The sequence below is a fragment of the Seriola aureovittata genome, chromosome 4, assembly GCF_021018895.1.
Source record: "Seriola aureovittata isolate HTS-2021-v1 ecotype China chromosome 4, ASM2101889v1, whole genome shotgun sequence".
NCBI classification, from domain to species: domain Eukaryota; kingdom Metazoa; phylum Chordata; class Actinopteri; order Carangiformes; family Carangidae; genus Seriola; species Seriola aureovittata.
In genome coordinates, this window is record NC_079367.1 from 19,235,511 (window position 1) to 19,262,883 (window position 27,373).

The following is a 27,373-nucleotide window of genomic DNA, read 5'->3' on the forward strand; positions in this document are numbered from 1 at the left end:
ATTGCTTTCTTTGCTGTTATGGCCTTGTGATTGTTTATTTTTCAGTTCCACTAATTGGTTGCCTGACACTCCTGTGGGTCTGAGCTATGAAGCACAGTTGTCATCTTAACAAACATCACCAGAAGAAAGAAAGATTTCTAACCTGATTCTAGTATTTTAGAGACAGAAAGTCAAAATAGGCTTTTGATTCTCGAAGCAAATGTTTATGAACATTAAAGTGATTTAAAATATTTACAACATGGTATATATTTGTGCTGATGCGGCATACACCAATCATCCACTACATTAAAACCAATTACTAGTTTTAATGTTGATGTGCTTAGTATTTTGAAATGTGTATTAAGCCCATCCCCCACCACTGCCAATGCCTTGATGGGTGGTGAACAATTAAACAATGACGAAAGAGGATTACATATCCCTGCATATAAAATTAAGTACCCTGTGCATAAAGATTAGATACAGGGGTGAAGGAAGGAGGGCAGTTATGAGGGCCTTTCTTGTCAGACACTTGCTTTTGTGTGTCTCTCGGATTTTCATTTCTACCTCTTTGTTCTTCTCTGAATCTTTCTTTCTTTCTCCATCTTGTAAATTACGGAGGCAATTTAATCTTAATGGGCTTCACAGGGCTGGCAATGTAATTCTGGGCGGGCTGTTTGAAGTCCACTACAGCTCTGTCTTTCCAGAGCTGACATTCACCTCAGAGCCACATCAGCCCAGCTGCCAAGGGTAAGTTTAACACACATAAGAGATTATTATTGATACTTTATAAGATTTAATTAAGAGTGACATTTTGTGTATTAGTTTTGACCCTCCAGGGTTCAGACATGCCATGACCATGGCCTTTGCTATTGATGAAATCAACAAAAACTCCACTCTGCTACCTAATGTGACTCTGGGATACAGTCTTTATGACAACTGTGCTACACTTGGTATTGGGTTCAGTGCTGCATTATCATTGGCTAGTGGTCGAGAGGAGCAGTTTCTGCTTCAGGAGAACTGTTTAGGGAGCCCTCCAGTCCTGGGGATCGTGGGTGATCCCTTCTCAACATTTTCTATTGCCACCTCCAATGTTCTGGGCTTATTCAAACTTCCTATTGTAAGTCTCCTGTCTTTAATTGTCTTTAATATTAAGTATTTTCATCGAATATAAATGGTCAAAATAGGTCAAATATGCTGAATATCTCTACTAACTTGCACAAGATGTGCATGACCTGTGTGCATGATATGTGTCTCATTGTAGGTGAGTTATTTTGCCACTTGTTCCTGCCTGAGTGATCGTCGAAGGTTTCCATCCTTCTTCAGAACAATCCCAAGTGATGCTTTCCAGGTGAAACACTATTCGTAAAATAAGAACTGCATATATGTCTCCAGTAAGGTAAAGCAAACTTAAAAAACAAGTATTGCCAGTTAAATACATCTTGTGTGCATAGAATGTAATTACTTTGTACATAATTAATGAAACTACCAAACAAAGCAACAAATGTCAAGTAAAAGAATATTCAAGCCTATAAACTGATCCCACCTCTCTCTATTCATTTAGGTGCGTGCAATGATTCAGATTCTAAAACGCTTTGGCTGGACTTGGGCAGGTCTTCTGGTCAGTGATGATGATTATGGACACCATGTTTCCAGATCCTTCCAGTCTGACTTGGCTCAGTCTGGTGGAGGTTGTCTAGCCTACTCAGAGATTTTGCCTTGGGGCACTGATCCGAATGAATATAAGAGGATTGTGGATGTGATGAGAAAATCAACAGCTCGTGTGGTCATTGTGTTTGCACATCAGATGCACATGATTCAACTCATGGAAGAGGTGGGTAGATGAAAATACATTTATATTCATAAATCCAAAGCCTGACTATAAAATGTTTTCATCTTCCCTTGAAACTAAATTTACTTGTGAATTTCTAATTAACACATTTGGTTAATTAGAAATTGATTAGTACTTCTGTGACGCATTTGGAATTGGGATTTGGGAACCTTGGTGTGGCAAGACTATGTATTTTTACCCATCATAAACCCATGCAACATTTAGTCTTATATTTATGCTTTTCTGTAGACCTACTGTATGTTCAACATTTACTAATCCTATATGCTATTTATGCTTTACTTTTTTTACTTTAACTGTTGTTTTGGAGCATAGATCAAAATACCCAGATTTAAATTAACTAATCAATTATTATAAGGTTTTGATGTAATTTAGTGTATTATACAATGTAGACTGTAATTGTTTCAGACATCTGAAAAATACTGGTGTTATACAATGCACAGGTTGTGAGGAAGAATGTTACGGGCCTGCAGTGGATTGCCAGTGAAGCTTGGACATTAGTTGATGGACTTCATACTCCTGCTTTCATGCCATATTTGGGTGGCACACTTGGCATTGCTATCCGTCGTGGAAAGATACCAGGGCTCAGGGAGTTCCTATTGAGGATTAATCCTGAACAACATCACAGCAATGACTATGAAAATAGCATGGTGAGAGTTTAATCTTCCAGTCTTTTGACAAATTACAAGAATGATATATTGTTATAACCTCTTAATGTCATTTTTTTTTTTTTACGTATTTCAGGTGAAGCAGTTTTGGGAAAACACTTTTCATTGTAGATTTGCTCCACCTCCAGCAGGTTGGGTGCAGGCTGATGGAGCACTATGCACTGGACAGGAAGATCTAGAGAATGTGGAGACTGAGTTCTTGGATGTGTCAGAACTCAGGCCAGAGTACAACATTTACAAGGCTGTGTATGCTCTGGCATACGCCCTTGATGACATGCTGCGCTGTGAGCCAGGGAGAGGGCCTTTCAGCAGCCACAGCTGTGCCACTTTGCAAACACTGGAGCCATGGCAGGTGTGATATCAATTTACACTCCATCTGTATATTTTTTTTAATCAGATGCTACATGTTGAGGGAACCTGCTAATTGCAGTTTTGTGAGAGTAAAATAATGTGAGAAAAGACATTACATTAAGTGGATATCAGTATTTCCTCTATTAACTTAATGTTTTTTTTTCTAAAGAGTATGAAAGAAAATATTGAATCCTTGAAATAGCAGGAAATATGCCACAGATAAACTGACAGAAATCACTTGGGAAATAAATTACTAACTGTTTTATGTTATGACAATGCTATGGTAAAGGTTTGGTTAGGTGTGACACAAAAAAAACTTGGCTAGGTTTAGGGAAAGGTGTTGGATTAAAATAAGTCCTTTTTTTTTACAATTACAGCACCTTTGACGTCATGGTTTCAATACAAAACATGTGGATAAGGTTGTGGAACAGTCATTGGTACAAGAAACAGCGGCCTCCTATGCTTAAGTCCGATGTTTTCAACACCCATCCATCCCCCTCCCTATACAGACTTTGTTGCTCCATAACACCACCACCTGACTTCCCCCTTTGCTCTGTTCAGCAGCCACTAGAGGACTCACTTCAGTCACTTAGGTCTTTTTGGGTCACATTACGCGACGCTAGATGTTGCTTGACAATTAAACACAACTATTGGTAATAATAAGGCGAAAGTCTTTCAGATTTGGAAACTTAAAATTTTCTACACCCCTAATTTGAAGACTAGAATGACTAAATACAGAAAGCCTTGCACGTAGAACTTTTACCCAACCAAGAACAAAGTACATTATGAGCCTGTTAACTTTATCTCTCCAATTTGTAGCTTATGTATTACTTGGAAAAGGTCAACTTCACCACACCATTTGGTGATCAAGTGTCATTTGATGAGAATGGTGATGCCTTACCAATATATGATATCATGAATTGGCTGTGGCTCTCTGATGGAAGGACAAAGGTTCAAAGTGTGGGTGAAGTTAAGAAGTCTCGCTTCAAAGGTGAAGAACTCACATTACATGAAGACAAAATCTTCTGGAACTTTGAATCCAAAGAGGTTACTTCTCCTTATTGTTGCACTTGCTTTAGAATTACATACATTAAAAGCATCACATGATGTAAAATAACAGATATTTTACTATTGTTCCCCTACAGCCACCAAAGTCAGTTTGCAGTGAAACCTGCCCCCCAGGTACCCGTATGGCAAGGAAAAGGGGACAACCTGTGTGCTGTTTTGACTGCATCCCTTGTTCTGAGGGAAAGATCAGCAACAAAACTGGTTGGTATCCATTACAGAATTTTTGATTTGTTGTGAAGTATTAACTTGTGTTAAGTAACCCCTGTGGATGTCCAGTTGGTGTTCAGGAAAACATATGCCCATTACTGTAGTTAACCAGAGGGCATGTTTGGCAGTGGCGCCCAATTACAAATAACAGGTGGGAGGGACGATATCTTTGATGCTGCAATAGCAACTCTTAAGAGTTGAAAAGAAGTGGGAAAATGCAAAATGAAAATTATACTCTTCCCTATTTTCATAGACTCCATGGAGTGCACAAGTTGTCCAGAGGATTTCTGGTCCAGCCCCCAGCGTGACCACTGTGTCCTGAAGAAAACAGAGTTCCTCTCCTACCATGAGCCTCTGGGAATCTGTTTGACAGGTGCCTCATTGCTGGGCACATTTATCTGTGCTGTTGTTCTGGGCATCTTCATCTATCATCGCAGCACACCAATGGTGCGTGCCAACAATTCAGAACTCAGTTTCTTGCTTTTGGTGTCACTTAAACTATGTTTCTTGTGTTCACTGCTGTTTATCGGCCAACCAAGACTATGGACATGCCAGCTGAGACATGCAGCATTTGGGATCAGCTTTGTGCTTTGTGTCTCATGCATCCTGGTGAAAACCATGGTGGTTCTGGCTGTGTTCAAGGCCTCCAAGCCAGGAGGTGGAGCCAAACTCAAGTGGTTTGGTGCTGTGCAGCAGAGAGGGACAGTTCTGGTGCTGACATGCATTCAGGCAGCAATCTGCACTTGTTGGATTGTTTCTGCCTCACCAGCACCTCATAAAAACACTGAATACCACAATGACAAGATAGTTTATGAGTGTGTAGTTGGGTCCACAATTGGTTTTGCAGTGTTACTGGGCTATATAGGGTTACTGGCTATCCTCAGCTTCCTGTTAGCTTTTCTGGCAAGGAATCTTCCAGACAACTTCAATGAGGCCAAATTCATCACTTTCAGCATGCTGATCTTCTGTGCTGTGTGGGTGGCCTTTGTCCCTGCTTATGTCAACTCCCCTGGCAAATATGCAGATGCAGTGGAGGTATTTGCCATCCTGGCCTCCAGTTTTGGCCTCTTGGTGGCGTTGTTTGGACCCAAATGTTACATAATTTTGCTGAGACCAGAGAGAAACACTAAGAAAGCTATCATGGGTCGAGGAAACACAAAGTCATAAAAAAGCAAATATCATCCAGTTTCTATCCAGCCTATGTTTTAAATTCATTCATCTGCTCCCAAAATGACACACAATAAATAACCTCTTTAGATATTAATATTCCCTGACATAATGGTAAAACAACCCCCATGATATATTAATAAAGTTTTAAAAAATTAGTTTTTGTATTCTTTGTGTCTTTACTATTTTTTTTGTGTGTATTTGTCAGCAGCGTTAAGCAAAAAGTACTGAACCAATTTGTACCACATCCATTCAATTTTGGAGTCAAACCTGGACCATTTACAATGAGTTAGAATATCTTTTCTCTATATTCTGGTGTATCTTGTTTGACATTGGCTTTGGCAGATGTCTGCACGCTTTGAGCGTCATTTTTAGTGCTGCATTCATTGAGTTGTGATCTGCCCTTGAAATAGCCAAACTATAACTTATTTTTAAACCTGAGAAACATTCTACTCCAGCTTTCTGGGGTACATTGTAGAGATTGGGCAGATTAAGACAGGCCCAGAGAAGATATAGAAGATATAAACTGTGTCAGAGTGGCCACAGCCCACCACCAGGAAAGGACTTCTTCTGCGCCACTTGCTAAAGTAACATCCTCCTCCATTCCATGGGTACCGATACTTGGGTTGGGTTGGCCTTTCAGAAGCTGAAGTGAAGAGGAACTTCAGTTGCAGTGCTGGTGCAACCTGATCCCTCATGACAATTTATTGTTGAGGTGGTCACATCCGATACTTGGGTTGGGTCTGTTCTCTCTCAGCACTTGGATCAAAAGCTTCGTCCCTGTGCCTTCTTTTCATGTCGTCTCTCTCCTGCTAGAAGGAATCATGATGTTGGCAATCCTGAGCTGCTGGCAACGAAACTCGCTTGGAGGCATTGGCACAGAACAGCCTTTTGTGGTTTGGACTGCTCATAACAATCTAGCCTATATCCAAACTGCCAAACAAACTCCTTTCAAGCCTGCTGGGCCTCATGTTTAACAGATTTAATTTCATACTCACCTATCCTCCAGGGGCCCAGAATGTTAAGCCTGATGCCCTATCTCGCCAGTGTGACAAGGAAGCAGAGCCCAGCCCAGACACTATTATCCCTCCAACCTGTGTGGTAGCAGATGCGACCTGGAATATTTAATCTGCGTTATGAGATTCTCAGCAACATCAGCCAGACCTTGGTAACCATCTGTTTGTCCCAGATTCTTTTCGCTCCCATCCAGGAATGAAATGAACTCTGGCGCTGCTTAAGAGACACTTATGGTGGCCCACTACGTAGATGGACACTCTGGCCTTGTTGCAATGTAGTCATCTCATCGCCCTCCTCCTGGTCTACAATGTCCGCTGCCTTTCCCAAGGGCATTGGGAGTCGGCTCTTGAATCTGTCATGGCCTCCAACGCCTCTGCTTGGACTATTCATCTGCCATTGATAGAATACACTCATAATTCCCCAACCTGCCCTGTGAAAGGGATGTGCCCATTAACAGCATCTTTGGGATATCAAACACCTCTATTCCATTTCCAGAAGAATAAGTTGGCGGCACCCATACTGCAGCACCTTCTTCGCTGCTGTCAGAAACTCTGGAGGGGATACCCGCTCAGCTTTTCTCTGCTCAGTTGAGAACAATAAGCGTATAACACATGGATATTGGATTGTATGCACCCACCTGCATACACAGAAGATCACCAAGTGCAACTTTTACACGTTGGGATTGAAACATAGTTAGATACATAGTTAGATAGATAGATAGTTCCATAGCTTTGCCATACCATAGCTACAAAAATTGCCATAGTGGCACCATTCCTGTCCAAAACGTCGTAGAGTATGATCCACACTTTACAAAAAGACATTGTGGAACTACCGCACAAGCATAAATAAACCAAGTTTTATTGACAAAATAGAATTACATGAATGTGTAATACCAAAGCAATGAAAATAAGAGTAAAAAACAAGAGGATGAAACTTGCTTAACTGAGAAAAGGATTAAAACAACAGACTCATGCTATGTAATTGATTACGATCCCCAGATATTTGAAAAATGTCTTCAAATACTTAAGACTCTAAATCATTCATTTTCATGGGATAAACATCAAAGTAATTTACAAAATTTAAAATTTGAGTTATGCCTTATATTTGTCAAAACTTTCTGATATGTTTTAGATGTTATACTAACATAATTAAGTTGATATGTGTGTGTGCGTGTGTGTGTTGTGTCCTGCCCTCATAGCGCATGCCCTGATGGGTGTTGTGAAAGATTAAACAATGACAGAATACATGCAAACGGGATGACATAGCCCTGCATATAAAACCAAGAACCCTTACATGCATAATAGAAACAAGTGTGAAGAGAGGAGGGACGTTATGGGGGGTTTTCTTGACATTTATTTGCTTTTGTGTGTCTACCGTATCTTGTTTTTTTGCTTGTCCTCCTCTTTATGCTCCGTGTCTTCCTCTCTACTTTCATCTTGTAAATTACGGAGAAAGTTTCATCTGAATGGAATGCACAAACCTGGTGATGTGGTTCTGGGTGGGCTGTTTGAGGTCCACTACACCTCTGTCTTCCCTGAATGGACATTTACCTCAGAGCCACAACAGCCCAGCTGCAAAGGGTAAGTTTCAAGCACATGCAGCAGACAGCATGAGCATGTGGAAATTCTGTTTTGTGTATTCATGATAAGGAAGAAAATGTCACTATGATGAAATGCTAATAAAGTGAGTAATGTAACATTTGGTGACAGTTATGGTGATACTTTTAAAATAATTGATACAAGTGAGTAATATGTTGTCAATATAGGTAAAATTCTCTCTCTCTCTCTCTCGATATATATATATATATATATATATATATATATATCATTTTTCCGAGTGAAATAATGTTTTAGTGATTACCATTTTATTTTATATTTTAGCTTTGACATTCTAGGGTTCAGACATGCCATGACCATGGCCTTTGCTATTGATGAGATCAACAAGGACTCCAATCTTCTACATAATGTGACTCTTGGATACAGTCTCTATGATAACTGTGCCACACTTGTAATTGGATTCAGTGGTGCCCTATCACTGGCCAGTGGTCGAGAGGAGCAGTTTCTGCTTCAGGAGAACTGTTTAGGGAGCCCTCCGGTTCTGGGAATTGTGGGTGATTCCTACTCAACATTTACTATTGCAATCTCCAATGTGCTAGGTTTATTCAAGCTGCCAATTGTGAGTTTCCTATCTTCTATCTTTTGATTTTTTTTTTATTCTTAAATTCTTTAATTAAATCATTGTCACATTTTATTGTGATAGATAAATATTTTGTCTGGGTTTGACTTACATGAGAAAAGTAATGAGTGCATTCTGCATGTTTCTTTATAGGTGAGTTATTATGCCACGTGTTCCTGTCTTACTGATCGGCAAAGATTTCCTTCCTTCTTTAGAACAATTCCAAGTGATGCTTTTCAGGTGAAACACTATTACCAAGTTATCCCTGATGACACAAACCTTTTCCTGATGAGATAAATTAATGTGATTCTATTAATAAATGTATTTGTCATAATTTATACAGGTTACATTAGTTGAAGTTAGTCTTACATTTTATTTTAAAAGAATATACAAGTGTGTGCACTAAATCCTTTCTCACCATTGTATCCACATACTGTAGGTGCGTGCTATGATTCAGATTCTAAAACACTTTGGCTGGACATGGGTTGGTCTGCTGGTCAGTGATGATGATTATGGACTCCATGTTGCCCAGTCCTTGCAGTCTGACCTGGCTCAGTCTGGTGGAGGTTGTCTGGCCTACCTAGAAGTGTTGCCCTGGGACAGTGACCCAAGTGAACTCAAGAGGATTGTATATTTGATAAAGACATCAACAGCTCGTGTAGTCATGGTGTTTGCACACGACATGCACCTGATTCCACTAATGGAAGAGGTTGGAATTCAAATATAATTTGAAAATGCATGATTTTAGGAAATGTAACATGACTTATTTTTCTTCTTTATTTGTTTGTCGAAGCCAAAATTCACAAACCAAACTCCTCTCAATTATAGTCAGTGTCAAACAAACACAGTTTTCTACAACAGCAAATTTCAGATCCAGTTGAATCTTCATCAGGTCAAAATGTTTGAAAATGTCTGGTAATGTTACCTGAAGTTTCAGCTGGATGAAAACATTGCTTGAGATATTTGAAATTAATTATAAATGATTCTAGTAATTGCATTAAATGATTTATATTAAAAAGAGAAGCGTACAACAAACAGCTTTTTGTGACTGTTTGAAGCTTTACGAAGGTACTGTTTTGCATTTTCAACCCACCCACGATGCTTAAAAAAATGTTGCTACTTTAATTCACTTAATAATTTTTTTTTTTTTTTAAATCTAGGTTGCAATATGCAGAACCCATGTTAAACTGTGCATGTTGGACATCATACTGTGCACTGTTTTAAGTCCGAAATAATTAAATTCATATAATACAATGCACAGGTGGTGAGGCAGGATGTGACAGGCCGGCAGTGGATAGCCAGTGAAGCCTGGACAGCAGCTGCTGTGCTCCAGACCCCCCACCTCATGCCATATTTGGGTGGAACACTGGGAATTGCCATCCGTCGAGGAGAAATACCAGGACTCAGAGACTTCATGTTACAAATACGTCCTGACCAATATGACAATGACAGCTATGGAAATAACTTTGTAAGAATTAGATTAGAAACTAAGTTTGTTATAAAATACATAATAAATAACAATAGTATATGCTGAATTTTCTGTTAATGATGGGATTTTAATATACTGTATTTCAGGTGAGGCAGTTTTGGGAATACACATTTCAGTGTAGATTTGCACCACCTCCAGCAGGTTGGATGGAAGCTGGAGGAGCATTATGCACTGGAGATGAAGATCTAGAGAATGTGGAGACTGAGCTCTTGGATCTTAATAACCTCAGGCCAGAGTACAATATTTACAAGGCTGTGTATGCTCTGGCATATGCTCTTGATAACATACTTCAGTGTGAGCCGGGGAGAGGGCCTTTCAGCGAGAACAGGTGTGCTACTTTGCAAACACTGGAGCCATGGCAGGTGAGATATGAATTTACACTCCACTTCTTTTTTTTCTTTTTTTTTGTAAAGCTGCTATACCATTAAGTACTTAAATGAGTACACTTTTGTGAAGTGGAATTAAAACAGTTAGGCCAAACAACATTCTGAATTTCAGGATGTCTCAGTACTTAAAACAAACAAAAAAAATTAAATGTAGAGAGATGAAAATGGTATCATTTTGTTGCAAAGAGGGATAAATCTCTGTCAGAGTCTGTCACCTGCCAAACTGTCTTTTTTATTTCTGTCATCCATGTTTAGCTTGTACATTATTTGCAAATGGTCAACTTCACCACATCATTTGGTGATCAAGTGTCATTTGATGAGAATGGTGATGTCTTACCAATCTATGATATCATGAACTGGCTGTGGCTCCCAGATGGACGAACTAAAGTTCAGAATGTGGGTGAAGTTAAGAAATCAGCCTTCAAAGGTGAAGAACTCACACTTGATGAAGATAAAATCTTCTGGAACTTTGAAATCAAAGAGGTTACTTCTAATATTTCCAACACCTATCTTTTTTGGACTGTAATTCCTACAAGTGTAAAATAACACATAATGACATATTTATTTTTGTCCTGACAGCCCCCCCGGTCAGTGTGCAGTGAGAGCTGTCCTCCTGGTACCCGCATGGCCAGAAAGAAGGGGGAACCTGAGTGTTGTTTTGACTGCATCCCTTGTTCTGAGGGAAAGATCAGCAATAAAAGTGGTGAGTGTTCATGTTTTAATATTTTTATTTTACTCAAAGGATTTTATATACTTCATAGCATGAATGTATTTCACCATTTCCTCTGTATTTAAGACTCCATGGAGTGCACAAGTTGCCCAGAGGATTTCTGGTCCAACCCCCAGCATGACCACTGTGTTCCCAAGAAAGCAGAGTTCCTCTCCTACCATGAGCCTCTGGGTATTTGTTTGACAACAACTTCATTGCTGGGCACATTTATCTGTGCTGTTGTTCTGGGCATCTTCATCTATCATCGCAGCACACCAATGGTGCGTGCCAACAATTCAGAACTCAGTTTCTTGCTGTTGGTGTCACTTAAACTATGTTTCCTGTGCTCACTGCTGTTTATCGGCCGACCCAGACTGTGGACATGCCAGCTGAGACATGCAGCATTTGGGATCAGCTTTGTGCTTTGTGTCTCATGCATCCTGGTTAAAACCATGGTGGTTCTGGCTGTGTTCAAGGCCTCTAAGCCAGGAGGTGGAGCCAGTCTGAAGTGGTTTGGTGCTGTGCAGCAGAGAGGGACGGTTCTGGCACTTACATGCATTCAAGCAGCAATCTGCACTTGTTGGATTGTCTCTTCCTCACCAGCACCTCATAAAAACTCTCAATACCACAATGACAAGATAGTTTATGAGTGTGTAGTTGGCTCCACGATCGGTTTTGCAGTGTTACTTGGTTATATTGGCTTACTGGCTATCCTCAGCTTCCTGTTAGCTTTTCTGGCAAGAAATCTTCCAGACAACTTCAATGAGGCCAAATTCATCACTTTCAGCATGCTGATCTTCGGTGCTGTGTGGGTCGCCTTTGTCCCTGCTTATGTCAACTCCCCAGGCAAATATGCAGATGCAGTGGAGGTATTTGCCATCCTGGCCTCTAGTTTTGGCCTCTTGGTGGCGCTGTTTGGACCCAAATGTTACATCATCCTACTAAGACCAGAGAGAAACACAAAGAACGCCATTATGGGTAGAGGAACCCCTAAGTCATAAAATCACCAGATACAGTTAAATGATCAACTGGTCTGAACCAACATCTATTTTGCATTAATTCATTAGTGATCTGCCCTTGAAATGATCAATATATAACAAATAACAAAAATTATTTTTAACTTCAGAAATGTTTCTCTGTAAAGAATAAGCTTAGATGAATCTGCAAGCAATAAAGAAATGTTCATGCATAAAACCGATTATTTATTATTGTCAATTTATTGCCTGATAACATTCCATAAGATTTAATAAACTTAAAGGTCTTTGCCTCAATTCCCACCTGACTAAAACTCAAAGCTGAAATGAAACTGACTCAAACTACTTCTACTAATTCTTGTTTTTAGAAGGCTACTTGTCCTTTAGCATTTAGAATAGCTACCAAAAAATAAATAAATAACTTAATTTATTAATTTAAAAAAACTGAAAAGCCTGCCACCAATTCTGAAAATATTGGATATGCTACTAGGATGTACTTGCATTACCACGCAAGGGCGTAGGTTTGCATATGGACAGTAGGGACATGTCCTTACCAATATTTTGAGAAGACAGAATTGTCCCTACCAATATTTGAGTGAACTTGTTTGCACTATGTTTGGAGTGTAGTCATATTAGATCATTCCTTTGCGACCTTGGCTCTAGGCACTCTAGGCTAACCGATAATCAGTAAAATAAATACATTTTTGAAATGCGGTACTTTGGCTCTGATGCAGCTGCCTGTCTCTGATCTAGGTTCCTGTCTCTCTGTAGTTTCCACTCTGTAATCTAGAGCAATGTGCCACCCACAGCACCATCTGATTGGTAAGAAGTCATGAGTAATAGCCTATCACGCTGAAGGCTGCTGTGAGAGAGCATCTCCGGTTAACGAGCGGAGCTGTGTGTTCAAATAAGAGCAGACATCACTGAAGATGTAATAAACATCACAGTCCTCCACACTGAAGTTACAACAACACCGCACTCTGATGAACAAGTTCATCTGTTAGTTTAAGACCCACCGAGCAAGAGAAAGGGAGAGAAGCTATCGCTAACTGCTAAGCTAAAGTAACTAGCATCTAAATAGCATGTAAACAACTGCTGAATTAGTGAAAGTTGCTAACAGGAGCAGAGAGCTCTGCGTGTTGAAGCAGAACTAGTTTAAGTTTAAATGCACAGCAGATATTTAGGCACTCAATTATTCATTTATTGTTCAGACAGAGCAGCAATAGACTCTACCAATAACAGAAACTCCAGAGACTGGACATGAGACACTACACTTAACGGCCACTAACTACTGTTGCTGAAAAGACATTTCATTGTAAATTACTAACTTATATTCAACATAACCATAGTTCACCTATTCTGATGTTAACTTGTAAGTTCTTATAACACATGATAATATCCTAAAGTTGCAGTCTTTGATTTGATACTGTATAGTTTTATTTAGATATAAATACATGTCTGAATGTAAATTCAGATCTTATATGTTATTATCCCATTTCCTTGACAGCATTCAAAAGTTCTCTTTGTTTTGGAGGGGTGGCAGGTTTGTTGCATCCCTACCAATGTTGCGACCAAACCTCTATGCCCTTGTTACCACATAAATCCGTAGTTTTTTTTCTTTATCAAGAGCCTATCGTTGCTCTGCAGTGGGATCGACCTTATTGATCCCTTTGGTCAGGTTGGACTTCAGGAGAACATTGAAGAGGCCCGTAAGCAGCCATTCCATTGGCTATATGTTGGCTTTTGCAGTCGTCTCCAAACAATGAGCTGAGACAGTCGTGGTGCTATTATTGGTTAATGTACCGTATGTTGCTACTGAGTTGTCAAGCTCAGCCCGATGTTGACAATTCTGATGTTGGATAGTAGCCTATAGGGCTGAAAAATTTGGGAAAATTTTGCGATTTTTTTTTTACCAATATTACAATTGCAATTTAATATGCAATTCATTTTTAGTTCCTTATCTTCTGTATTATTGAACAAACACAAGTAATAAATCATTCCATAATATGACTAAATTAATATTAGATAGATTAAACATAAACAGTTCTTTCCTGTAGGCCAGTCCTATATGTCATGATGAAATTAGATGATGCATGAATTGATAAGAATGACATATTTTTATTTCTTATAAAAATGTAAAACTGCACAATACCTGAAGCTGTGAGCATCTTCTTCTTTTTTAAAGCCAAAATAGTTCCATACAACCGACGTACTGCTCTTCTTTGACACTAAAGTTTCTGCAGTGCCAGGTTCTGTTGAGCCTGGGGCCATTGTACAACAGGTCAAAGTGTAGCGTGCCAAGTTGTTGCTCCCTGTTTTAGCCGACTGCTCTACTCTTGTTTGCATATCACGTGACCAGAGTGTAATCAGTGCCTTTGCGGTTAGAAAATCTTGTTTTATCATATTGCGATATTATCCCAAATGCGATTAATCATTCAGCCCTAGTAGCCTATGCTTAACATGATCACAATCGACCACAGACGACCACTCTCATAAAATGGAGATTCTAGCACAAGAACAAAATTATGTTGAAAAAAAGTTATGTGTTTTGCTTCATCTCAGCTGTCCACAATAAACAGCACAGTTGTGATTTTGTACTAGCGTTAGGTTACAGTAGAAAATGCAGTTGGACTGAAAAGAGTATTGCAGGGCAGGAAACCAATATTTGATGTTACAATGTGAAAAGGAAAATGTATACTTTATGATCTGCCACAATATGCAAGCCTCTATGCAGGTATATCTCCATGATCCAGTGTGGAAGACTAAAACGTTCAGGGCAAAGTAGATGTCTCTTGACAAGAAAAGTAGTGTCTGTATGTTTTTTTTTTTTTTGTTTTTTGTTTTTAGATAATGCTGCTAGTTCCGGGGCCAAAGGACAACATGTTATTTCTGGTTAATCCTTGTTACACTCAAGTTCTTACTATGTAAGGAGATTATTATAACAGAGTGATTATGAAGATTTGAGAAACTGAAACAAACAATTTGAAACACTGTATGGAAAGCAAAAGGTGTCATTGAATTCATGTGTATGTCTTCATTTCCCTGAATCTCTTAAGATTGGGGACCTTTTGTGGGTACATTCAGAATATATTTTTGAGTCATTTAATAGAGAAATGTTTCATAGCAGTCAGTGTTCCTGTACAGATAGTGAAATAATTCACATGTAAGTATTGCAAGTTTTGCCTCTTTTGGGAAATGATGCAATGAGAAAAGCTCTGCCTGATGCTTAATGGAAACAGATTTGAGGTGACAATGCGATTAATCCGAGTTGCAAATTGATAGTTCTTTCAGACTGAATCAGTGAATTGGCTATCCTTTCATATTTTACATGGGTACCCCAAGGAACTTGAATATCAATTAACGTTATTATATGATATTGATTTCTGATAATCAATAACTGATAAGCTGTTGCACTTTCAAAATGCCCAACAGTATATCAAGTTTTATTGACAAAATGCAATACGAAAGGAATGAAAATAAAAGTGAAATAGGAGAGAAAATGAATCTTGCTAACCTGAGAGAAGGGGACTAAAATGACAAATAATCCCCTTATAATGTATTTGATTAATTAAAAAAAATATTTCCAATGGAAAAACAAAAGAAGATAAACATCAAAATAATTTACAAAATATATGATTTAGTTCATGCCTTATACTTTTTGAATAACTTTATGATATGGCAAAACATTTACATTATGTAAACATATTTTACAAACATAAGTAAGTTTATGTGTGTGCTGTGCCCTGTCCTCATAGCGCATGCCCTGATTGGTGTTATGAAAGATTAAACAATGACAGAAAGCATGCAAACGGGATGACATAGACCCTGCATATAAAACCAAGAACCCTTGCATGAAGATTAGAAAGGTGTAAAGGGAGGAGAGAAGTTATGGGGGGGGTTCCTGACTCATATTTGCTCTTGTGTGTCTACCTTATCATGTTTTTTTGCTCCTCTCCCTCTTTATGCTCCGTGTCTTCCTCTCCTCCCTCATCTTGTAAATTATGGAGAAAGTTTCATCTGAATGGAATGCACAAGCCTGGCGATGTGGTTCTGGGTGGGTTGTTTGAGGTCCACTACACCTCTATCTTCCCTGAGTTGACATTTACCTCAGAGCCACAACAGCCCAGCTGCAAAGGGTGAGTTTCACACACTTCTGCTGATAGTATTTATAGTGAAGAAGAAAATGTCTGTTTTGAAATGCTTATGAAGTAAGTGTAATGTTACATTTGGTGACAATTATGCTGATACTTTTAAAAATGTCTAAAATGTTATAAGCATTGGTCCAATTTATAAATGTGTACATATATATATATATATCACAGTTCACAAAGTAAAATATACATTTTAGTGATTAACAGTTATATCTTGTATGTTAGCTTTGACATTCTAGGGTTCAGACATGCCATGACCATGGCCTTTGCTATTGATGAAATCAACAAGAACTCCAATCTTCTACATAATGTGACTCTTGGATACAGTCTCTATGATAACTGTGGTGCACTTATTATTGGATTCAGTGGTGCCCTATCACTGGCCAGTGGTCGAGAGGAGCAGTTTCTGCTTCAGGAGAACTGTTTAGGGAGCCCTCCAGTTCTGGGCATTGTGGGTGATTCCTTCTCAACATTTTCTATTGCAATCTCCAATGTGCTAGGTTTATTCAAGCTGCCAATTGTGAGTTTCCTATCTTCTATCTTGTGAATTGTTGTACTTTTAGATTCTGTATTTGAATAAGTGTCGTAGTTCATGTGATACATTGATGAAATATGAAAATATTTTGACTGGGTTTCACTTGCATGAGAAAAGTAATATAAATTCATTCTGCATGTTTCTTTATAGGTGAGTTATTTTGCCACATGTTCCTGTCTTACTGATCGGCAAAGATTTCCTTCCTTCTTTAGAACAATTCCAAGTGATGCTTTTCAGGTGAAACACTATTACCAAGTTATCCCTGACGACACAAACCTTTTCCTGATGAGATAAACTAATGTGATTCTATTATTAAATGTATTTGTCATATAATTTATACAGGTTACATTAATTGAAGTTAGTCTTACATTTTATTTTAAAAGAATATACAAGTGTGTGCACTAAATCCTTTCTCACCATTGTATCCACATACTGTAGGTGCGTGCTATGATTCAGATTCTAAAACACTTTGGCTGGACATGGGTTGGTCTGCTGGTCAGTGATGATGATTATGGACTCCATGTTGCCCAGTCCTTGCAGTCTGACCTGGCTCAGTCTGGTGGAGGTTGTCTGGCCTACCTAGAAGTGTTGCCCTGGGACAGTGACCCAAGTGAACTCAAGAGGATTGTATATTTGATAAAGACATCAACAGCTCGTGTAGTCATGGTGTTTGCACATGAGATGCACATGATTCAACTAATGGAAGAGGTTGGAATTCAAATAGCCTGTAATTTATAAAATGCACTGATTGTTTGATTTCTTGATTTAAGAAATGTAACATGATGATTTAATTTGTTTGTTTCTTTATTTGTTTGTCTGAGTCAACATTCGCTAACCAAAATCCTCTAATTTATAATCAGTGTCAAACAAACACAGTTTTCTACAACAGCAAATTTCAGATCCAGTTGAATCTTCATCAGGTCAAAATGTTTGAAAATGTCTGGTAATGTTACCTGAAGTTTCAGCTGGATGAAAACATTGCTTGAACTATTTCAATCATTTATGGGTGCAAGCACAAAAGCACCAGTTACCTTACAACAAAATGAAATTTGTTGTGACGTACTGTTTTGCACTTTGAGAAAATTCAACCCACCCATGATGCATGAAAAAAATTGTGTTGCTTCTTTGACTCGCTTCAAAATTGAAATTGTGGTGGACAAATTAATATTTTCAACAAAACAGTGAAATGTACTGCAGAAGTCTGAAAAATATATTTCATATAATACAATGCACAGGTGGTGCGGCAGGATGTGACAGGCCATCAGTGGATTGCAAGTGAAGCCTGGACAGCAGCTGCTGTGCTCCAGACCCCCCGTCTCATGCCGTACCTGAGCGGGACACTGGGCATTGCCATCCGTCGAGGAGAAATACCAGGCATCAGGGAATTCCTCTTACAAATACATCCCGACCAATATGACAGCGACAGCTATGGAAATAACATCGTAAGAGTTGAATCTTTCAATTAGATCTAAAATAAATAATAATAATAATGATCAAAATTACACCGTAATTTCTTTTTAACAATGAGTTTTTAATGCATTTCAGGTGAGGCAGTTTTGGGAATACATATTTCAGTGTAGATTTGCACCACCTCCAGCAGGTTGGATAGAAGCTGGAGGAGCATTATGCACTGGAGATGAAGATCTAGAGAATGTGGAGACTGAGTTCATGGATCTTTCCAACCTCAGGCCAGAGTACAATGTGTATAAGGCTGTGTATGCTCTGGCGTATGCCCTTGATAACATACTTAAGTGTGAGCCAGGGAGAGGGCCTTTCAGCGGGCACAGCTGTGCTACATTGCAAACACTGGAGCCATGGCAGGTGAGATATAAATGTACACTCCACTTCTTTGGAGTACTTAACTGAATACACTGAATACATTTTGTGAGTTTAGGTTAGTAAAATACACATTATGTAATAATGGTATTGACACACTAGCTATTCATTTAATTATTTTTCTTTCAAATGTGAAATGTTTATTATATAATATTTGATACTAAAAGTAGCAGAATTAACACGTTCCAATTTTGTTTTCTGACAGTGATGACTGAGAAGTATCATTAAACCAGTCAGACAAAACAATAACCTGAATTTCAGGGTGTCTCAATACTTAACAACAAAAACAAAAACAAAAAAAAAAAAAAAATTTAGAAAGATGAAAGTGCTATGATTTTGGTGCAAAGTGGGACAAACTTCTGTTTGAAAGGAGTCTGTCACCTGCCTTACTGCCTTTTATTTCTGTCATCCATGTTTAGCTTGTACATTATTTGCAAATGGTCAACTTCACCACATCATTTGGTGATCAAGTGTCATTTGATGAGAATGGTGATGCCTCTCCAATCTATGATATCATGAACTGGCAGTGGCTCCCCGATGGACGAATTACAGTTCAGAATGTGGGAGAGGTTAAAAAATCCGCCTTCAAAGGTGAAGAACTCACACTTGATGAAGATAAAATCTTCTGGAACTTTGACTCAAAAGAGGTTACTTCTAATTTTTCAGACATCTCTCTTTTTTGGACTGTAATTCTTACCAGTGTAAAATAACACTGAATGACATCCTACAGCCCCCCCGGTCAGTGTGCAGTGAGAGTTGTCCTCCTGGTACCCGCATGGCCAGAAAGAAGGGGGAACCTGAGTGTTGTTTTGACTGCATCCCTTGTTCTGAGGGAAAGATCAGCAATAAAAGTGGTGAGTGTTCATGTTTTAATATTTTTAGTTTACTCAGGGGAGTTTATATACTTCATAGCAGGAATGTATTTCTCCATCTTCTCCTCTTTTTCAGACTCCATGAAGTGCACCAGTTGTCCAGAGGATTTCTGGTCCAACCCCCAGCGTGACCACTGTGTCCCCAAGAAAGCAGAGTTCCTCTCCTACCATGAGCCTCTGGGAATTTGTTTGACAACAACTTCATTGCTGGGCACATTTATCTGTGCTGTTGTTCTGGGCATCTTCATCTATCATCGCAGCACACCCATGGTGCGTGCCAACAATTCAGAACTCAGTTTCCTGCTCTTGGTGTCTCTTAAACTATGTTTCCTGTGTTCACTGCTGTTTATCGGCCGACCAAGACTGTGGACATGCCAGCTGAGACATGCAGCATTTGGGATCAGCTTTGTGCTTTGTGTCTCATGCATCCTGGTTAAAACCATGGTGGTTCTGGCTGTGTTCAAGGCCTCTAAGCCAGGAGGTGGAGCCAGTCTGAAGTGGTTTGGTGCTGTGCAGCAGAGAGGGACAGTTCTGGTGCTGACATGCATTCAAGCAGCAATCTGCACTTGTTGGATTGTTTCTGCCTCACCAGCACCTCATAAAAACACTGAATACCACAATGACAAGATAGTTTATGAGTGTGTAGTTGGCTCCACGATCGGTTTTGCAGTGTTACTTGGTTATATTGGTTTACTGGCTATACTTAGTTTCTTGCTAGCTTTTCTGGCAAGAAATCTTCCAGACAACTTCAATGAGGCCAAATTCATCACTTTCAGCATGCTGATCTTCTGTGCTGTGTGGGTGGCCTTTGTCCCTGCTTATGTCAACTCCCCAGGTAAATATGCAGATGCAGTGGAGGTATTTGCCATCCTGGCCTCTAGTTTTGGCCTCTTGGTGGCGCTGTTTGGACCCAAATGTTACATAATCCTACTGAGACCAGAGAGAAACACAAAGAAAGCTATTATGGGTCGAGGAACTACTAAGTCATAAAAGCACAAGATGCAGTAAAATGATGAACTGGTCTGAACTTGTATATTTTGCATTAATTTATTTGTGATCTGCCCTTGAAATGATCATTGTATAAAAAGTGAGTATATTTCTTTATGCTTTCTGACTTTTTTCCCTCTAAAGAATAAACTTAGATGAAACTGCAAGAAATAAAGAAATGTTTGGACAAAACAGATTCTTTATTATTGACAATATTATAATATATATAATATAGATTTAACACATTTAAAGACCTTTTCCTAAGTTCCCACCTGACTATTTATGTGACTGTTTTAGTTCTTCAAAATGATTCCTGACAAATTCCCCAAAGTAAGAGAAACAGCCGCAGGCAGCAACAGAAAAGTCCATGCTTTTAACAAAAATATTTATTTGAATTGGATTTGGAGGACAGTTTTAATCACCATAATATACAAAGTAGCTTCATTTTTTAAGTTGAGCTTACATTACCACCTGAAAAAATCAGCTTAACATTGCACCCTCTTTGTGATAACTTGTAATACGTTTTGGTTTTTAGAGAAACAGCAACATATCATCTGCATTTCATGCAAGTTTTGGAATATTTGACCGCAGATCGGTAGTAATATTGTGAGTTCCAGCTTCTGAAAGTGGCACTTCTATATGAACATATAGTAACAGAGAGATGGGACAGGCTTGTTAGGTTTTTCTCTCCGTGCAGAAAACCTTTGAGGATGTCCCACTTACAACGAGCTTCACTTTTGATGTACTCTGAAGTACCTAATAAAATCATATAAAAGTTGCTAAGCATTTGAAATAATTATCTTTACACAATACTATCAAATATCTGAAAAAAAGAAAGAATATTGGCATAGGTCTAGGTTGGTGGTTTTAAGGGTCTCGTAAATCAATAACCTTTGATTCCTAAAGCCCATTTGGTCTCGATTAACAAATTGAGTAAGCATGCTGTCCAGTAGGTGCCAAAGGTATATGTCAGCCACAACTATTTTTCAAAATTTCCAAATAGTAAAGTGTCTCTTGAAATTATGCAATTTGTCTGAATTCATTATAGCTACACTGTACCATACCATAGTTACAGGAAATGCTCTATTGGCAGAATTATACCAGTCCTGACATATTTAAATCATGGGATGTGTCATATCAAGAAAAATAAATAATCAAAAAGATGGGCTTTAATTTTCTAATAGGAAACAACAAAAGACAACAAAAGATAAACATAGAAATTTGTTAAATATATATGTTTTGGTTCACGGCTTATATTTGCTTAAACACTGGCAAAACATTTATATTATTTTCTTATATGTTATACAAACATAATTGTTGATGTGTGTGTTGTGTCTTGCCCTCATAGAGCATGCCCGGATGGGTGGAAAGATTTAACAATGACAGAAAGCATGCAAAGGGGTGGCATAGTCCTGCACATAAAACCAAGAACCCTTGCGTGAAGAATAGAAAAAGGTGTGAAGGGAGGAGAGAAGTTATGGGGGGTTTTCTGGACTCATATTTGCTCTTGTGTGTCTGCCTTACGTTGGTCTTTTGCTGTTCTCCCTCTTTATGCTCTGTGTCTTCCTCTCCTCCCTCATCTTGTAAATTACGGAGAAAGTTTCATCTGAATGGAATGCACAAACCTGGCGATGTGGTTCTGGGTGGGCTTTTTGAGGTCCACTACACCTCTGTCTTCCCTGAGTGGACATTTACCTCAGAGCCACAACAGCCCAGCTGCAAAGGGTAAGTTTCACATACATGCAACAGACAGTATGAGCATGTGGAAATTATTCTTTCTGCTGATAGTATTCAGGCCGGGAAGAAAATGTCACTGTGCTGAAATGCTTATGAAATGTGAGCAATGTAAAATTCAGTAATACTGTGATACTTTTAAAATATTAAAAGAGAGCTGTAAAAAGAATATAATTTGACTGTGTAAAATGTTATTAACATAGGCCCATTTCTGTATATGTATCTCACAGTTCTCACAATGATAAATTACTTTCTAGTGATTAACAGTGATATCTTGTATGTTAGCTTTGACACTCTAGGGTTCAGACATGCCATGACCATGGCCTTTGCTATTGATGAGATCAACAAGAACTCCAACCTGCTACCTAATCTGACTCTTGGATACAGTCTTTATGATAACTGTGGTGCACTTATTATTGGATTCAGTGGTGCACTATCATTGGCCAGTGGTCAAGTAGACCAGTTTCTGCTTCAGGACAATTGTTTGGGGACCCCCCCAGTTCTGGGGATTGTGGGTGATCACTATTCAACATTCTCAATCGCCATTTCCAATGTGCTAGGTTTATACAAAATACCAACTGTAAGTTTCCTATCCTCTATGTTTTGAATTGTTGTATTTTTAATGTACATTTGAATTGATTTAGTCTTTAAAAGTGATATCATTTTGTCATATGAAAATATTTTGACTGGGTCTGATGAGTATGAAATGAGTGACTTAAATGCATTCTGTATTTTTCTTTATAGGTGAGTTATTTTGCCACATGTTCCTGCCTGAGTGATCGGCAAAGGTTTCCATCTTTCTTTAGAACAATTCCAAGTGATGCTTTTCAGGTGAAACTCCATTTGCAAAATTAAGCACTTCAAAATGTGTTTCACAAGCAGTTCAGCAAGCTGGTGAAAAATTTCCCTAATGAAAGAAAATGTCTGAACTGTAATGGAAGTAATTAACTGTGATTCAATTGTGAAACTTAAATAAGTAATACAGTTTATACAAATTACAATAACTGAAGTAAGACGTATATTATGGCAGTACAAGAGTGTCAAAGAATTAGTTATAAAGCATTTAATTAATTAAAACTAATTGTGCAATAATAATACTCTAATAAATTAATTTGCAAAGAAATGTATTAATCTATATAGTTTAAATTACAAAGTAATTCATGTTTTGATATTTTAATGAGCATTATGTAAAGAAGTTACAAATGAAATATTAAGCAGTAAATAGTTCAAATTCAGAGGGGGTTTACAAAACACTTTGGGCCTTGCGCTGGTAAAACAAGGTAAAACAAGGTAAAACAATACAAATTAGCCATGGGATGTAACACGCCATCTGACTGGTTAGAGAGCCACACCTGCCTCATACCCTTGCTATCTTTTCATTTAGGCACCAAGACCCTTTTAGGAAGTGTATGTGTTTGCACCAGGACATTTTACTTCACTTTCACTTCCTCAAAATGTCCAACACTGATATATCAAGAATTTTAAGTGACATTGCCAGTGAAATGGAGAGTGTTGCACCAGTAGTACACCCTCAACTTTGGCACCCACCTTGATTGTTCCCTTCCCACATCCATGTCATATGTCTGTAGATGGCTTGAAAGGTGATGGCCAATCAGAGAGCTTGTTACAGCCTGAATTTGTATTGTTTTACCTAATTTCACCCGTGCAAAGAAAAATGTGTCATGGAGAGGCTAAAAGGAGAAGTTAAATAACTAAACAAATTTAATAGGTTATAGGGAAAATGGGAATGTAAATTGGAAAGGAAATTGTCCTTTTAAATGCCTGATTAAAATCTATATTCATGATTTAATTTATAAATCCAGTTCATGATTTCTCATTTTAAAATGCATTTTCAAATAGATTTTAAATTCCATAATTTATTTATGAATTAATTAATTTTTTAAAGTATATACTTATTGACTGTTTTATGTTATTATTGTAAACCCCTTCTTAATTCCGACTATTTATTGATGGATTAATATTCGATTTGTAAATTATTTTTATACTTATACTACTACTTAGTTGTAGATTAAAAGTTTAATGTGTAAGCAAATTTATTAGTGCCCATTTTTATTGTACAATATCAGTTATCAATTAATGAAATGCTTTATTACTATTTCTGTAACACATGGTTCCCCATATAATATGTAATCTTAAAAGAATTTACTAATCTGTCTTCCAATCTCTCCACTATCACATATCCATACAGGTGTATGCTATGATTCAGATTCTAAAACACTTTGGCTGGACATGGGTTGGTCTGCTGGTCAGTGATGATGATTATGGACTCCATGTTGCCCAGTCCTTGCAGTCTGACCTGGCTCAGTCTGGTGGAGGTTGTCTGGCCTACCTAGAAGTGTTGCCCTGGGACAGTGACCCAAGTGAACTCAAGAGGATTGTATATTTGATAAAGACATCAACAGCACGGGTTGTCATTGTGTTTGCACACGAGATACACATGATTCAACTAATGGAAGAGGTTGGAATTCAAATATAATATAATTTCAGAAATCCATGATAATATTGATTTTTTTTTTCTTTGTTTGTTTGTTGGTGTAAACTGAATCTTAAACTAATCAAATCCAGCTGATAATGTTGAAAATGTATAGAGTGTGTCAAACGTTTCAACTTGTTGATAATTCTTTAAATATTTCAATACACTTGTTGGTTACAAGAATGAACAAGCATGAATGGACCAGTCAAGACAATTAAAAGGATATTAAATTATTCTAATAATTGGATTTAATTGGTTATGTTACACAGTGAAGCTTACAAAAAACTGAAGCTTGTTTAAACTGAGCGTATTGCACTTCATATTTGGCCAACATTTGACAGTCAAACAATGAAATCTTGGTAGACAATATTTTCTATAAAGTATATTGCACTGTTTTAACAAAAGTCTGAATTATATAATGCATAGGTGGTGCGGCAGAATGTGACAGGCCTGCAGTGGATTGCAAGTGAAGCCTGGACATCTGCTGCTGTGCTCCAGACCCCCCACCTCATGCCGTACCTGAGTGGGACACTGGGCATTGCCATCCGCCGAGGAGAAATACCAGGACTCAGGGCATTTCTGTTACAAATACGTCCTGACCTACACCACAACAACAGCTATGGAAATAGTATGGTAAGGATTTAATGACACCATCTGATTTAAATATGCAATAACAATATACTATAATGTCAATGTGAATATGTTGATACTAATGTTAATACCCATGTTAATACTTTAATATATTTCAGGTGAGGCAGTTTTGGGAATACACATTTCAGTGTAGATTTGCACCACCTCCAGCAGGTTGGATAGAAGTTGGAGGAACATCATGCACTGGAGATGAAGATATTGGAAATGTTGAGACTGAGTTTTTGGATCTTTCTAACCTCAGGCCAGAGTACAATGTTTATAAGGCTGTGTATGCTCTGGCATATGCCCTTGATAACATACTTCAGTGTGAGCCAGGGAGAGGGCCTTTCAGCGAGCACAGCTGTGCTACACTGAAAACACTGGAGCCATGGCAGGTGAGATATAAATTTACACTCAACCTGTTTATGTATTCAAAACAGCTACCACATCATGAGGAACTAAATATGGTTTTGTGAGTATAGAACATCATGAAGAAGACATGTTACATTCATCCACTGGCTATTAATTTATATTAATTATTATACTGTATTTAATACTAGACATAGCTGGACAAAATGCGATTTCATATTTCAGTTATGACTTTCACACATTTTTCTTCTTGATGTTGTTTGTTTTGTTTCTATTATCCATATGTAGCTTCTACATTATTTGCAAATGGTCAACTTCACCACACCATTTGGTGATCAAGTGTCATTTGATGAGAATGGTGATGCCTCTCCAATCTATGATATCATGAACTGGCTGTGGCTCCCTGATGGAAGAATTAAAGTTCAGAATGTGGGTGAGGTTAAGAAATCAGTCTTCAAAGGTGAAGAACTCACACTTGATGAAGATAAAATCTTCTGGAACTTTGAATCAAAAGAGGTTACTTTTGATTTTTCTCTCCTTTTTTGGACTGTAGATTTTAGCTGAATGTAATGATATAGATCAACATATTTTTCTCTGTACAGCCCCCCCGGTCAGTGTGCAGTGAGAGCTGTCCTCCTGGTACCCGCATGGCCAGAAAGAAGGGGGAACCTGAGTGTTGTTTTGACTGCATCCCTTGTTCTGAGGGAAAGATCAGCAATAGCACTGGTGGGTGTTCATGTTTCAATGTTTTTACTTTATTTTAAGGATATCATATACAGTAAGTATGTATCTCACCATCTTCTCCTGTTTTTCAGACTCCATGAAGTGCACCAGTTGTCCAGAGGATTTCTGGTCCAGCCCCCAGCGTGACCACTGTGTTCCTAAGAAAACAGAGTTCCTCTCCTACCATGAGCCTCTGGGAATTTGTTTGACAACAACTTCATTGCTGGGCACATTTATCTGTGCTGTTGTTCTGGGCATCTTCATCTATCATCGCAGCACACCCATGGTGCGTGCCAACAATTCAGAACTCAGTTTCCTGCTCTTGGTGTCTCTTAAACTATGTTTCCTGTGTTCACTGCTGTTTATCGGTCGTCCCAGACTGTGGACATGCCAGCTGAGACATGCAGCATTTGGGATCAGTTTTGTGCTTTGTGTCTCATGCATCCTCGTGAAAACCATGGTGGTTCTGGCTGTGTTCAAGGCCTCCAAGCCAGGAGGTGGAGCCAGTCTGAGGTGGTTTGGTGCTGTGCAGCAGAGAGGGACGGTTCTGGTGCTTACATGCATTCAAGCAGCAATCTGTACTGCCTGGCTTGTCTCTGCCTCAACAGCTCCTCATAAAAACACTGAATACCACAATGACAAGATAGTTTATGAGTGTGTAGTTGGCTCCACAATTGGTTTTGCAGTGTTACTTGGGTATATTGGCTTCCTGGCTATCCTCAGCTTCCTGTTAGCTTTTCTGGCAAGGAATCTTCCAGACAACTTCAATGAGGCCAAATTCATCACTTTCAGCATGCTGATCTTCTGTGCTGTGTGGGTGGCCTTTGTCCCTGCTTATGTCAATTCTCCAGGAAAGTATGCAGATGCAGTGGAAGTATTTGCCATCCTGGCCTCCAGTTTTGGCCTCTTGGTGGCGCTGTTTGGACCCAAATGTTACATTATACTCCTGAGACCAGAGAAAAATACAAAGAAAGCTATTATGGGTCGAGAAAAAAGGAAGTCATAA

At 38.5% G+C, this 27,373-nt stretch overlaps 3 protein-coding genes across 3 annotated transcripts; all 3 read left to right on the plus strand.

Annotated features, from left to right (window-relative positions):
* Positions 1-387: 387 nt before the first annotated feature.
* On the plus strand, positions 388-5,444 carry LOC130168068 (extracellular calcium-sensing receptor-like). Its single transcript, XM_056374647.1, has 9 exons — positions 388-726; positions 802-1,096; positions 1,241-1,327; positions 1,541-1,810; positions 2,269-2,475; positions 2,570-2,845; positions 3,664-3,891; positions 3,990-4,113; positions 4,373-5,444. The coding sequence occupies exons 1-9, from the start codon at positions 395-397 to the stop codon at positions 5,284-5,286; spliced, it is 2,733 nt and encodes a 910-aa protein (XP_056230622.1). The 5' UTR covers positions 388-394; the 3' UTR covers positions 5,287-5,444.
* A 1,846-nt stretch (positions 5,445-7,290) lies between these two features.
* LOC130167740 (extracellular calcium-sensing receptor-like) lies at positions 7,291-20,510 on the plus strand. The gene is made up of 19 exons (XM_056374219.1): positions 7,291-7,883; positions 8,184-8,478; positions 8,632-8,718; positions 8,918-9,187; positions 9,740-9,946; positions 10,054-10,329; positions 10,609-10,836; positions 10,933-11,056; positions 11,150-12,062; positions 13,684-13,745; positions 15,899-16,172; positions 16,413-16,707; positions 16,873-16,959; positions 17,161-17,430; positions 17,958-18,164; positions 18,268-18,543; positions 18,978-19,205; positions 19,289-19,412; positions 19,507-20,510. The coding sequence occupies exons 1-19, from the start codon at positions 7,597-7,599 to the stop codon at positions 20,418-20,420; spliced, it is 5,424 nt and encodes a 1,807-aa protein (XP_056230194.1). The 5' UTR covers positions 7,291-7,596; the 3' UTR covers positions 20,421-20,510.
* A 1,507-nt stretch (positions 20,511-22,017) lies between these two features.
* On the plus strand, positions 22,018-27,373 carry LOC130168060 (extracellular calcium-sensing receptor-like). The gene is made up of 9 exons (XM_056374640.1): positions 22,018-22,142; positions 22,437-22,731; positions 22,896-22,982; positions 24,361-24,630; positions 25,072-25,278; positions 25,395-25,670; positions 25,933-26,160; positions 26,247-26,370; positions 26,460-27,373. The coding sequence occupies exons 1-9, from the start codon at positions 22,033-22,035 to the stop codon at positions 27,371-27,373; spliced, it is 2,511 nt and encodes an 836-aa protein (XP_056230615.1). The 5' UTR covers positions 22,018-22,032.

Excerpts from the sequence above, each read along its gene's own strand:
- LOC130168068 (XM_056374647.1), top strand. The coding sequence starts at position 395 with ATGACGAAAGAGGATTACATATCCCTGCATATAAAATTAAGTACCCTG. Across the intron at positions 2,476-2,569 it reads ATGACTATGAAAATAGCATG|GTGAAGCAGTTTTGGGAAAA; the intron begins GTGAGAGTTTAA and ends TACGTATTTCAG. Across the intron at positions 4,114-4,372 it reads AAAGATCAGCAACAAAACTG|ACTCCATGGAGTGCACAAGT; the intron begins GTTGGTATCCAT and ends CTATTTTCATAG.
- LOC130168060 (XM_056374640.1), top strand. The coding sequence starts at position 22,033 with ATGCACAAACCTGGCGATGTGGTTCTGGGTGGGCTTTTTGAGGTCCAC. Across the intron at positions 22,983-24,360 it reads TTCCAAGTGATGCTTTTCAG|GTGTATGCTATGATTCAGAT; the intron begins GTGAAACTCCAT and ends ATATCCATACAG. Across the intron at positions 25,279-25,394 it reads ACAGCTATGGAAATAGTATG|GTGAGGCAGTTTTGGGAATA; the intron begins GTAAGGATTTAA and ends AATATATTTCAG.
- LOC130167740 (XM_056374219.1), top strand. The coding sequence starts at position 7,597 with ATGCATAATAGAAACAAGTGTGAAGAGAGGAGGGACGTTATGGGGGGT. Across the intron at positions 8,479-8,631 it reads GTTTATTCAAGCTGCCAATT|GTGAGTTATTATGCCACGTG; the intron begins GTGAGTTTCCTA and ends GTTTCTTTATAG. Across the intron at positions 12,063-13,683 it reads AGAGGAACCCCTAAGTCATA|TGGGATCGACCTTATTGATC; the intron begins AAATCACCAGAT and ends GTTGCTCTGCAG.